The 14,168-nt window shown below is 38.0% G+C and overlaps 1 protein-coding gene across 1 annotated transcript; it reads left to right on the top strand.

The window, feature by feature from the left end:
- The first annotated feature begins 855 nt into the window (after nt 1-855).
- Nucleotides 856-7,066, top strand: LOC137251320 (uncharacterized). Its single transcript, XM_067785683.1, has 4 exons — nt 856-1,587; nt 1,666-1,952; nt 2,149-2,371; nt 4,001-7,066. Exons 1-4 carry the CDS (start codon nt 970-972, stop codon nt 4,199-4,201), a joined length of 1,329 nt encoding a protein of 442 aa, XP_067641784.1. The 5' UTR covers nt 856-969; the 3' UTR covers nt 4,202-7,066.
- Nucleotides 7,067-14,168: the final 7,102 nt, after the last annotated feature.

Raw genomic sequence — 14,168 nt, 5'->3', positions numbered from 1 at the left:
TTACCTTTAATTTGGTATATAAATCTTTATATTAGAAGGTATAACTTGATTATTTAGGGGCGAAAAACAAAGAAGGTGTCATATGAGTTCAATTATTTTTATCGATGTAGGTATATATATGATGTCATCTATGTATGTATGGGTTTATGCATTGTATTAATTAATTGCAAAAATATATAACGTATAACATTGTTAATTTTTATTGCTAAAATATACGTCAAAGGTAAACTATTTAAAATTTTGCATTTGTGAACGAGCTGATATTACCGTATAACTCTTATATTTATTGTTATGTATTTTCTTGGCAACTCTAGAATAAAGCTTTTAATAACTGTAAAAAACCCGTTATTATCAAAATTGGAATTTAATTGTGCGTGATAACATGGATATCTTAAAATAATTAAAATTTTTTTAAATCTTCGGTTGTAACGAAAGTGATCCATTAACAAGAGATGCGCTAGCAGCTCTTCAGGAGTGGGGTTTGGTGCCTTATGAAGGTACATATTTCTATGCAGAGGGCCATGAAATGAAATTGGTCGAGTGCGCCCAGAACATTGACGGGTTTCTTTGGAGGTGAGTTTTTATTTTAGTTTTCTTGTTGCCGGTGTCGGATCGGTTAAGGGTAATTTTTTTAAAGGTGTTCTACGCAGATTTACTCTGCATGGCGTTGCCGGTGTTGGATCGGCGTAGGGTTATTTTTTTAAGTGCGGCACAAATGTATGTATTCTGCACTTGTTCCGTCAAATATTGACCACAATTAAGCAGTGCACCGTCTTCTAGTAAATTGCCTTCTACCATAATAGAGCAACTTCTCTGGCGGTCAAAGGAACAGACCTATTATATTTGTTTTGATCTGGCGAGCTCAATATTGAACGTTTGACATTTGCAATATATTAATGGAAATTTATCAATTGTAAAATTCTTGAAAGGAATTTTTGGCAAGAAAACTGGATCATCGGCAAACAGGACATGATGCGGATGATTATTTGTTTGGCGTTAGTGTCACTTTGTTGGCAAATCAAATTAACAAATTCACGGACATCCACATTATGGAGATTGAATAAAGATAGTGGCAAGATAACCGGGCATGCTACCACAAATCTAGGCAATGTCGATAGTACAATGTTGGAAGAGTTTGGCATGCCAGTGTTTGATGCTAGTGCTGATGTATATGCACAAGACGAAATATTTTATATAATTGCATCAACTTTAGCATTGGGAACAAATGCAGGATCAAGGACGACTGCCTTAAAAACGGATAGTAACAACGGGTATGGTGACAGCACTGAATGTGATAGTTATGGTTGGGTGAGAGAATCTACAGAAAGTTCAGTAGAATCAAGAAATTTAAAAAAGCGTAACGAAAGCAATAATAAAAAACACGATAAAGGCAACGTTGAAACTAAAATTAATAAGAAACCAGCTACAATTGGAGGAGAAGGTTTAGGAATGAAAAATACAACATATGTTGATACAGCAATGACAGTTGACGAGACATTAAATTGTAAACCGGTAAATTATACCTTCTTCGATTATCTCATTGGTGTAGGTCAGAGATTTGATCATCCTATGATACCCGAACCAGAGGTTAATTGCATTACGTTTATTGATCTTTAAGTGACATGTTTGTATATAAATGATTGCTTATAAAAAATTTATTTATAGGTAGCATATCTTTTTATAAAAGAAAATGATGAGGAAGCTTATAAAAAATTTGATATAGCTGTTTTGGAACGACGCCTAAAGCGTGACAAGCGTGAAAAACCCAGATCTGTACAATTATATAACAATATCGGTAACTATTGGCGTATAATTGGTGATGCACGACAAGCTATTGAATGTTTTAGGCGTGCATTAGCAATGTCGCCAACAAATTCTGAAGTCCTACTGAATTTGGCCCGTGTGCTCTATAATTTACAATATCTCGATGATGCTATACATTTGACACGCAGGTAAACCAATTTAAATCAATCCCATTTAAATTATTCATTTTTGTTAGTTATCGCATCTTCATTTAAGCCACATTTAGTAGCAGTAAGAACAAATAGCATTTATTTTATTATAACTAAGGATTATATATATTTTTTGTCTTTACGCTTAATATATGTATGTAAAAGAAAATTTAACCATATACAAAACATCTTTCAGATCATTGGAGTTGACACCACCTGGTCGCTCTGCTTGGCAACAATACTTAACACTTGGAGAAATATTTAAAGCTTATGGCCACTTTCAGGAATCAATTTCGCATTTAAAAATTGCAGCTGAGCTCCATCCTGAACATGAACCCATACAGAAGGCGCTACGTGAATTGGAAAATAATACCTCATCAACTGTGCATGTCTATACTATTTTCATAATAATAGCTTTGGTACGTATATAACGGATATATGAAATCTTCTTGTTGCCTAAAGTTTTTGCGAATCGCTGCGGGAATGATATTCCTTGGCCTGAGAAAAAAATTGTCATCAAGAAACAAGATATAATGTTACCAAGGTTTTCATTATTGAATGACAAATAGTATTAGCAATAGGATTTGGACTATTTCATTTCCAATGCACATTCAATTTTTGTGTAAAACAGCAAATATCGCAGTGACTACGAAGAAACCAAGGTTTAATGAAAATCAAATATGCAATCACTCAATGAAATAAACTGCTGCACTTACGGCTACGAACGACGACCGACTAAAATTTGACAGCCATAGTTCTTTGCATGAAATTTAGCTATTGCTGCTTATAACAACAACACCAAGATAGTGTAACACAAAGTATTTTCGTCGAAATATAAAAAAAAAAAACTGCTTATCATAGAGGCAAATGGCACCCTGTCATTGTCGTGGCGAAGTGTTATCGATGTTGATGTCCTTACCGGACGTTCACGAGATGGTCGGGCTACTACGTTAATGGTGTTTTGTTACCGGACCCAACCTGATATATATCCGGCAAAGGACCATCAACATCGAAAACACCACCAAAACCTTCAGAGAGAGAGAGTGTATTTATCGTTAATATAATAACAATATGTCCTTGTCGGATGTAGATGTGGTACGTGGCGGTAACAAACACTATTAAGGTACCAGCCCGACCATCTCGGGAACGAATTAATGTGACCACATTTAACCTTCTAGGCCATCCCGCCCACCCCCTAGTTCCATGAGAAACTTGGGGTCGCGAGAGCCTCGCCGGCTAAATATGTGTATGATTCATACACATTTGTAAAAGCATTCGCCTCGCTTAGGTGAGGATGACAATTGGGTTACGAAAGCTATGAACTGCGCTCAACCCCTTGAATGCCTAGCACCCTGAAAGCAACTCTTTTCGACAAGCCTCTTACAACTTCTTTTTTTATTTAATTTACGCGCGGACTTATTTTCGAGTCATATTTTAATCACGGAAATGAGAAAGCAGTCATCGTTTCCTTCCAGGTTAGTCTAATAAATAATATGAAGTCTCCAAAACTATGCTTCCCGGGGAACCCCCCAGCGGGTTAGGGGATCAGAATATACCCGCGGTAGGTATGCCTGTCGTAAGAGGCGACTAAAATACCAGATTCAAGGGGCTGTGTAGCGCAACCTTTCAGGTTGCCAGCGCAATATATAGCTTCTCCAAACCCAATTGTCAACCTCACCTATCCGCGGCGAATCCTGTTTCACTAACAGACGAGGCTCTGGCGACCCCAAGCTCCTCATGGAACTTGGAGGTAGGGAGGGAGGGAATGGCCTGAAGGTTTAATGTGGCCACATAAATCGTTCCCGAGATGGTCGGGCTAGCACCTTAATGGTGCTATGGCACCGGAGCGTACCGGATTTGTATCCGGCAAAGGACCATCACATCGATAACACTCCCCAAAGCCTTCGGGGAGCAACCTTATCGCTACAACAACAACAACAACAACATGCTTCCCGGTCCAACAAGCTATGCAAATTTTAACATTTTCTTGCTAATATGTAGTTCTAAGATTTGAATATAAAAAAATATATTTTTTTTTTTGTTTACAGGTAGCTGCAGTTCTTATTGTAATTATAACAACGTCGAATAACAATTATAAGTATAACGGTTTAAATGGCAATAATACCCAAATTGAATGTGAGCAAAAAACGCAACGGCACTTCAATCGAGCTATGGCCATGCGTTCACTCAAAGGATTATCCTCTTCGGCTTTCACGGGATCGCGCAACTTTAAACACAGAAGATATTAAAAAATCGGCGCAAACCAATATTTAAAAGTGGATTATTAAACGTCACAAAACATTTTGCTTGAATGACGCAAACGCTTATATTGTACACACACATGTGCAAAGAAAGATAATAATTTTGACACACACATACATACAGATCTGGCATACGATCTATCATCAAATGGAATGCGCAGTGACCATCAGTAACACACATTACGCTCTTTCTTATTCGGGTATAAGTTTTTACTTTTCTAAAGATTTTGTTGTGCCAAACTATGGTGCGCCATACGTTTTGTTTATTGTTTTTAACGTAAAGAAATGCAAGTATATACCTCCGATTTCATTTAGAACAAGCTCTTCATCCAATTTTCATTGTGCTCCTTTTTAATTTTTCCTACAAATTGGCTGAGAAGCTTTGCATGGCAGAAAAGTACTCTGTAGTGTTTGCCATACAATTTCTTCTAATTGAAAAACTTTCGAAATATTTTGATGGTACTTTTCCCGGACAAGCACGCCACGGCCGTATTTCCTTCTCTTTTCTATTTTAAAAACTTGTGGAAAAGGGCGGATGAAGCATTACTGATGACGCATCCAAATTCTGCAATTCAAACGCCTTAAGAAATGTTTCAGTTGATACGATATTGTCAAATTGTTCTAAAAATGTTTTCCCTGAGTAATCCAAGGTTTGATAGATCTCAAAAATAAAATGCAACATATGTATGGATCTCATCAAGAAGATAAGCAACCCAGTTACCTATTTCCTTTTTTTTATTATTAATCGTATTACTTTAGGACCGAATTCAGATTAAGCAATAATATTATATGTAATCGAATGTAATTTAAAAATCTGCATACATCTCTATGATACTGTCAAGTTTATACCAAAGTATGCTACTGTAGAGGTCGATGTGTCTCTTTGGTCAACACTTGACAATCGTGATAGGGTAGATGCTTTGTATTGCTTTCAAAATTCAATAAATAAGCCAAATTTAAGCGCCATCTAATTTACTTATGTTCCTTTATATGTATGTACATAGCGTATTTATTTAAATCATATTTATGTGGTGTTTAATGATATTATATACTGCTGGCTTAGAAGGAAAACTTGTAGAAATCAATCAATATTTTGACAAATGCGAAATTCCCGCAAATCCACATTTTTGTGAAGCATATAAACTCGTAAAATATTTTTATATTTTAAGTATTCTAAGTTTTTTGAATTTGGAAAATTCATGCAAGGAATTGGCATGAAACAAATGTTTCCAGCTTGTAATTTCTATTGTTGTAACGACAAGAATTCCTACAAGAGCAGTTTTCATCAATTGGTCTGAGTCGAAACCTATTATCGCAATATAAAAATGTTATGCAAAATCTGATGATGATATATATATTCCACTCTTGTAGGGATTCTCACTTAGGAGTTTGGTGTGACTACCCTATGCCAGATACAGAATTAGCAACTTTTCACTTTAAAACATTGAAACTTTCGGCAACGTACTTATAACGTATGAAAAGTCGGCAGTAAAAACAGTATTTATATTAAGAATGAATAAAAGCGAAAGTTACAAAGATATGCGTAGAAGTGCGGTAAAGGAAAAGTGTACCGATTATATCTCGAAATGATCCAGAAGTTGGCTCGAAAGCATACCTAAAACAATCCCACAGTGACCCTGTAACAGTCCTAAAGAGTTCGAAATATGCTCGAAATTATCCTAAAATAATCCAACTGGTAAAGAAATTGTTCCCAAACAGATTCCGAAAACAATTGAGAAATTATCCTAAAATTGCAACGAAATAGTTTCGAAATGGTCCTTAAAACAATTCCGAGGTGTTTCTGAAGTCATTCCGAAATGTTCACGAAACAGTCCCAAATTGGGCCAAAAATATACAATACAATTCCATCCGCACTGCTACAACAACAACAACAATTGCATCCCTTTTTTCTTTTAAATGAAAAAAGCGAAGAACCCTGTTTTTAACGCCCTTTTTTTCTGCCCTTAATATAAACTTTTTTTACTGCCTTATGTTCATATAATTACGATCCTACCTATGACGCCATCCGACATATGTTTGGCAGGGGAAGTGCGAATCGATTCGCGATAACAGAGTTGCGGATTGGGTTTAAAATATTTTGAAATTGTTTTTGTTTAATTTACTTGGGTTGTAAACACCTATAAAGTTATACAAATGCAGAATTAGATAGAAATAAAAAACACAATTTCCTTTTTCATTTTAAACATAAATCCGCTTTTTTCGAATAAGTCCCACTCCCCTGGAGAGATATCCGCTGGATGCCGTAATAGACGTGATTACATAGACGAATGTTATGTATAATTTTAGAAAGCAACTTAAACCAAATCATGTAAGACTCAAAGGAACAAACACTGGACATTAAATGCTCTTAAGTTTTATTGATCCTGTGATTATTTTATTTTTATTTAAATATTAGTAGCGTAGCGGAGAGCATTTTTCGTAGCCAATATGTTATACTTATTTAATTAAGTAGATTTATGTATATGAACATATTTTATTTAAAAAATTTTATTATGTAGAATTGTTTATTTTTGTAGACATTAATTTTGTACAAGCACTATGTAACTTGGAAAAATGCTAAATACATGAAGTGTTTTGCAAAACAAAGGCAACAAACTCAAAGTAAACGTTTTACAACTAATTTTAGCATAGTAGAAAAATACAGCAAATTTTGTTGGAGTGTTGCTTTTGTTGATTGTGTTTTGCCCAAGACTGTATAGTTGTATATATATGAAAGGTTTTCGAAATTCAATTTAGTAAGTTATTATTGCTGTAAATCTTGAATATGATCATTTTTTGAAGAATGGTATTGCTAACGTGTAACTACAATCTAAAACATTGTTTAGAATCTCTTTTAATTAAATATAATTAATAAAACCTTTTTCTGAAAGCTATAGTAAAGTGTTTTTATTCTTAATTGCAAAGATTTGATCTGAAGACTGTGCGATTTGAAATTGCATCCGAAATATTTAATATTTATCTACAGGACGCAGTCCTCACAGATAGGGAATCCGTCCATCCGCAATTCAAGAAACAAAGCGAACTGCCGTTCCCGAGATGGTCGGGCTGGGTACCGGAGCGTACTGGATCTGCATCCGGCAAAGGACCATCAACTCCATAACACTCCTCAAGGACTTCGGGGAGTGTTCTTATCTCTAAAACAACAACAACAACTGCCACATTGAACCTCCGAACTCCACTGGAAAGATCGCACAAAGGACAATGGCTTTACCATATCACTCATCACATCGTGCAATATAGTCTTATTTCAACTCAACATCAGCCGCAGGCACAAAACCTTAGAAAGTCAAGGAAGTGCAAGGAGGCCAAGTGGCCCTCCTCCTGAAATCGGCTCGCTTATCAGTGGTTAAGACCGTCTTATTCTAGGCGATTTCAACGCTCACCACGACCTCTAGCATTATCCCAGCGGGTTAGGGGGTCAGAATATTCCCGCGGTAGGTATGCCTGTCGTAACAGGCGACTAAAATACCAGATTCAAGGGGCTGTGTAGCGCAACCCTTCAGGTTGCCAGCGCAATATATAGCTTCTCCAAACCCAATTGTCAACCTCACCTATCCGCGGCGAATCCTGTTTTACTAACAAAGGAGGCTCTGGCGACCCCAAGCTCCTCATGGAACTTGGGGGTGGGGAGGGAGGGAATGGCCTGAAGGTTTAATGTGGCCACATAAATCTTTCCCGAAATGGTCGGGCTAGCACCTTAATGGTGCTGTGGTACCGGAGCGTGTACGGATCTGTATCCGGCAAAGGACCATTACAAAGCCTTCGGGGAGCAACCTTATCGCTACAACAACAACCTGTAGCATTCTAGCTTGCCAGTCGAAACCAGAGGCAGGTAGCTAGCACAGCAAATGGACAATACGAATTTTTGGCGATAAACGGTGACTCACTCGAATTGCAGGTAACTGTCACAGCTCGCCAGCGCAGGTCTCATAAACTGCGTCGAATGGCAAGCGACATGCTAATTTTATCATCTCTAAAAGGCGGACCTTTATTAATTTCTATTAACTAGGAAGGCTACACAACCTCCAAAAGAAAGCGAAAGATTGCCTCGCTGCTCTCCCCGTTCCGACTGATGTCCGGCAAGGCGAGCGTACGTCCCGCAAGGTCATCGCTTCAGCTTCGGCACTCTTTACCTCATACCCCATTTCCCTGCTGAAGCTGCAAAATCAGCAAGAGAACGGGACCTAGCGAGGCAACACGACCCTAGAGCTCCCATACTAGGAATCTCAACTTGGATACTATGCGGCTGGTTGAATACACACGTGCCAAATAGGAGGAGCATCTAAATAACTTCAACCTCTCTGCGGGTGTTGGTAAACTGTGGTCAACCGTCAAATCCTTGTCCAATCCAACGAAACAATGATAAAATATCCATCGCTTTCGGCGATAAAACTTTATCGGATCCGAAGGAATGCACTTGCGCCTTTTGCCGACAACATGGCTTCCGCAAAATACATAGCATTTCCACCGCGATAAACGCCATAAACACTCTGATAAATTGCGAACTTAATCAGGAAAATCCCCATCACAGGACGACGATCGTAGCACTTGAACTGTCAAAAGCTTTTGACACCAGTCAAGCACGGCACGCTACTCCAAACATATACGGCTCACCCCTTTCCCCCTGTCTAAAGAGATGAACCGCAAATTATCTGAGTGCTAAATGCAAGCGTTTGTTTAATTTAGGAACGAAACCTTAAAGCCTAGGATAATTAAACAGAGGGTACCACAGGGTGGTGTCCTATCTCAGCTTCTGTTTAATTTCTACATATCAAAGCTCCTTTCCTCACCAGAAGGGGTTACAACCATTTCATATGCCGACGACTCCACTATAATGGCAATGGGACCCTCCAATAGATAAATTAGTTTCTAAAATAAACAGAAATCTCCCCGGTTTTTGTATTTTCTTCACTTCGCCCAACCTGACACTATCAATGACAAAATCCACGGCCACTCTGTGTTACGCTACCAACTGTCAGTCACCTAAAGAAGGGTAACGTTCAATAATTCCAATAATTCAAGGCGTGTTCCACCGAAATTGTATCTAAAGTAAAATGCCGCAACAAAATTTTCAAGTCGCTTGCCGGCAGGGGAAAAGATAAACGTTGCAAACTAAGTACAAACCACCCCCCCCCCCCCCCCCCCCAGCGGGTTAGGGAGCTTAGAATATACCCGCGGTAGGTATGCCTGTCGTAAGAGGAGACTAAACTACCAAATTGATTCAATGGTATATTCTACCGCGGGTATATTCTGACCCCCTAACCCGCTGGAGTAGTTAAAAAGGTAGTACAGTAGTAATAAATTTTAATCCTCAGAGAAGTTTGAAGGTGGTGACAAAAACATTATAAGAAATCTGAGAAGGGCATAAGTAATGGAAGCAAATGTGAATCTGTTTTGGTTTCGCCTGGGTTTCATTCCGTTTTCTCTAATGTTCTCGGTGGCGGATTCGGATAGGGTTTCGGTTTTAGCTACTTCTTTTCCTCTCGACATTTTTTTCACTTAAACTAAAGATTTCCTATTCTGGCGGACCTGAAAGAATTCCTTCAATTGTGCTAAACACATGTGCTCTATACCTTAATCAACCTTTGGTGTCTCTGTTCAACGCCTCCCTGAAGCAACGGATATTTCCAAAGTAGTGGAAGGAGCTCTTTATAATTTTTCTCTATAAAAGTGATAGCAGATCCTGTGTCACAAATTATAGGGGAGTTGCCAAACTGAGTGCTGTTTCAAATCTATTCGAGTCGATCATCACAAAGTAACTAGCGCATAGAGTATCGTCGGCGATTGACTTATCACAACGCGACTTTTATAAGGGGTAATCAAGTGTGTCTTATTTGCTTGAGTTCACAACACCTGTATACCAGCAGTTTTACTGTGAAACTGATGTTATTTACACTACTTTTAGCAAGGCTTTTGATAAAGTCTCCCATTGCATACTCTTGTACAAAATTGACCGACTAGGCTTTCTACATTTGTTTCTCTCTTGGGTTTCACCTTATATGTATGTATGTATGTATGTATTTATTTGAAAATTTGTTCCTAGCACAACAATTTTGACAAATTATTTAACAGTGCTAGTATTGTTGTTGTTGTTGTTGTTGTAGCGATTAGTTACTCCCCGAAGGCTTTGGGGAGTGTTATCGATGTGATGGTCCTTTGTCGGATACAGATCCGATACGCTCCGGTAACACAGCACCATTAAGGTGCTGGCCCGACCATCTCGGGAACGATTTATATGGCCACATTAAACCTTCAGGCCATCCCTCCCTCCCCACCCCCAAGTTCCATGAGGAGTTTGGAGTCGCCAGAGCCTCGTCTGTTAGTGAAACGGGATTCGCCGCTCAAAGGTGAGGTTGACAATTGGGTTGGAGAAGCTATATATTGCGCTACACAACCCCTTGAATCCCAGTGCTAGTCATGAATAGCATGAGCTATAAAAATTGAACATTTATAATAATAATAAATTAGATTAATCAAATTAAATTAAATATAACGGATAATAGTGAAATATATATGTATGTAAATGTAAATCTTAAAACTAAAGAATAGTAATTAATTAATATTAAAAGACAGCAGTAGTGATGATAACCTTTGGCTGGTTATAGATCGAATAGTATTTAACAAATAAAGGAAGAAGACACAGAGAAAGGAAAAGGACTTAGAAATGAACATTTTAACAACAACAATTTGAGATCCAGTTTAAGAGTCGTTAAAAAATGATGTTAGCTCTTTTTTTAAGTGCAGAGCATTACTTAAGAGTCGAAGACTTGTAGGTAGGGAGTTCCAAAGACGTATTGCAGTAACCAAGAATTGGCGCTCAGAGGTTAGCGTGCGGTTTCTAATGTGCTTAAGAAGAAGCACCGATCTTGATGATTTCAGAAAAATAAGCTTAAGATATAAATAGTCAGGTTCCTTCGTGTGTATCAATTTATGGAGGAAGGACAGTGTTTTGACTTTTAAAAGATTTTCGAAAGAAATGTTTAGCAACCTTTCAGCATGTTGTGATACGTGGTCAAGTCTTTTCAACCCATAGACATATCTAGCAATGTTGTTATAAACAACATTTAGTTTGTTCTTGCACAGATAGTCACAGTTTGAGTAAATCACACAACCATGGAGTAGCGTAGTTATTAAGTACGCTTTAGCCGGAAGTAGTCTTATGTGCAAAGGCGTGAAATACTGTGTTAACCATAGTGTACGAAGCATTCCATACACTTTTCCAACCGTTCTAAAAATATGGTCTTTCCATGTCAATGTTTTGTTAAAAATTACACCTAAGTTTTTCGCCGTATCTACGTATTCTATAAGGGAATTGTCGAACACTACATTCTCTAAATCATTAGTGGGAAAATACCTTCTATGAATAACAATACATTTTGACTTATTCGGGTTTATACATAAGCCATTCATATTAAAATATTTGATTCAAATCGTGGTTTAAGTTACTTATGCACAAGCTAGTTTGATCACGAGGACAACACGTAAACAACTGCACATCATCAGATAGGGATTCAAGGGGTTGTGTAGCGCAATATATAGCTTCTCCAACCCAATTGTCAACCTCACCTTCGAGCGGCGAATCCCGTTTCACTAACAGACGAGGCTCTGGCGACCCCAAGCTCCTCATGGAACTTGGGGGTGGGGAGGGAGGGATGGCCTGAAGGTTTAATGTGGCCATATAAATCGTTCCCGAGATGGTCGGGCCAGCACCTTAATGTTGCTGTGTTACCGGAGCGTATCGGATCTGTATCCGACAAAGGACCATCACATCGATAACACTCCCCAAAACCTTCGGGGAGTAACTAATCGCTACAACAACAACAACAACAACATCAGCGTAGATATGAACATTACAATACTTAGGACATCGGGTAAGTCATTGATATACAGAACAAATAACAGAGGACCCAGGATAGAGCCTTAAGAGACGCCTCTTAAGACATGTAGGAAGTCAGACTTTTCACAATCTATACATACTGCTTGAGTCCTATCGACAAGATATGATCTCATAAGGGCAACTGCATGACCAGAGAAGTTAAATAAGTTTACCAGCTTCCTACAGAGCATAGTGTGGTCTACAGAATCAAAAGCTTTAGAGTGGTCAAGAAGTGTTAAGAAGGCAATGTAACTTTCATCCACTCGCTCACAAATTTCATATGTCACAGATAATAGTGCCGTTGTACAGCTCCGCTTTGACCTGAAACCTGACTGACTGTCTGACAGAAGCTTGTATTCATGTACATATGATACGATTTGCCCATGTATAATACGTTCAACGACCTTAGAGAGGAAAGGGAGTATGGCTATTGGTCGATACTCATTATTTTGTTTACGGATTGGAATAACTTTTGCAGCTTTCCAGTATATTGGGAAGATACCGGTCGTCAAAATTGAGTTGACAAAGTAAGTAATGTGGGGAAGGATTTTGGGAAGAATGACTTTTAAAAACGTTGAACATACCATCAAGCCCCATTGCGTTAGACTTCACAGAAAGTATGGCTTGGACACCATCACAATTATCGACACAAACAAACTCGAAAGAGCTAGTGTCAACATTAACACGCACGGTGTAGTTATCAATACACACATTGTCGGCTGAGTTTGAGTATGTAACCATTATATATAAAAATAGGTTGGTCTCATTTTGTTAATCTTATTTCTGGTGTTTCTGGTAGCGACCTTCAGCTCACCAGAAAGTAGAGGACTTCTTCAGTCAGATCTTAACAGTTTAGTTGAATGGTGTGTTGTGTTATTAAACTTATCGGCCCTCGCAAAGAGCATACATCTTTCCGCGATGCGAGGGCTTAGTCTCTGACTACGGGGCTGGGCCACTGGGTAGGATGCACGTTCGTGTGGATTTCCATGACTGTGGTGGCCTAGTCCGGGGGTGGACGATGACCAAGATCTGCCCCCACCTAATGTTCGGGCTAGCACCTTAATGGTGCTGTGTTACTGGAGCGTACCGGATCTGTACCCGGCAAAGGACCATCACATCGACAACACTCCCCAAAGCCTTCGAGCGCAACCTTATCTACAACAACAACAACAACCATTTTAACTCCTTTATTCTTGATTTCTGTTCTTTGTCCCTAGACTAAATATATATTGTAATCAAAATTTCTTAGTTAATCAGTTATCTATTGTTAATTAATTTATTCATTTATATACATATTATTAAATCATCTGTATTTTATTAGCGAGTCATGCTCATATTGCTTTATACAATTCATATGGCTCAGTGGTTAAAGGCATTTGCCTTTACACTAATATGAATGTTGGAGATTCGAGTTCAATACTCAGCTCCCGAGAAGCTAGCTGATGAAGAAGTGAAATTCAGAAACATGTCCTAGTAACCATCGCCGTTTGTAAACTTTTCAATTTTTCTCTATATCAATAACATATTAAATTTTAATAATATTACTCCTATAAGTGTATGCTGTTCCGACTAGCGCTATAAAATAATGGTGTCAAATTGTAGTGCTGGGAAAATTAAATAAATACAACACAATGGCGAAAAAAAAAGCAAACACAGAGTCAAAACTGAATCCGGATCCAAAATTGAAATCGGAATTAAATCTGGTTATTAACCTCTACAGATTTTGCTTTCAACTACAGATTTGCATTCACATTAAAAAAAAAAGGTCAAATAATAATAAAGCTTCAAAATTGTGGAGGTGTCATGATTCAAATATTCCCAAAATTTTTCAACTCTTTATTATGACTTTTTTAGCGTATGCAGTTTTTTAACTCATTCAGTTTGGTTTTCACGACGTGCAAGTTTCAAACCGCTATCAACTTCCGTTTAAATTTGACAGTTTTTTGTGTTATGGGTGTTGGTCATGATGAAATTAACAGATTCAGGTGTTCTTTTCCCTTATTTGACATTTTCCCTTATTCAAAAAATCTTCGAGTCAAAGGACGATACATAAGTGTG

The sequence above is a fragment of the Eurosta solidaginis genome, chromosome 4, assembly GCF_040869045.1.
Source record: "Eurosta solidaginis isolate ZX-2024a chromosome 4, ASM4086904v1, whole genome shotgun sequence".
In the NCBI taxonomy this organism is placed as follows: Eukaryota; Metazoa; Arthropoda; class Insecta; order Diptera; family Tephritidae; genus Eurosta; species Eurosta solidaginis.
The sequence above is the reverse complement of the archived record's forward strand: the minus strand, read 5'-3'. Positions and strand labels throughout refer to the sequence as shown.

What these genes read in the sequence shown, in the direction of transcription:
- LOC137251320 (XM_067785683.1), top strand. Translation starts at nt 970, where the DNA reads ATGATGCGGATGATTATTTGTTTGGCGTTAGTGTCACTTTGTTGGCAA. An exon ending in GCTATACATTTGACACGCAG is followed by an intron (nt 1,953 to 2,148) that starts GTAAACCAATTT and finishes AACATCTTTCAG; the next exon opens with ATCATTGGAGTTGACACCAC. An exon ending in TTTTCATAATAATAGCTTTG is followed by an intron (nt 2,372 to 4,000) that starts GTACGTATATAA and finishes TTTTGTTTACAG; the next exon opens with GTAGCTGCAGTTCTTATTGT.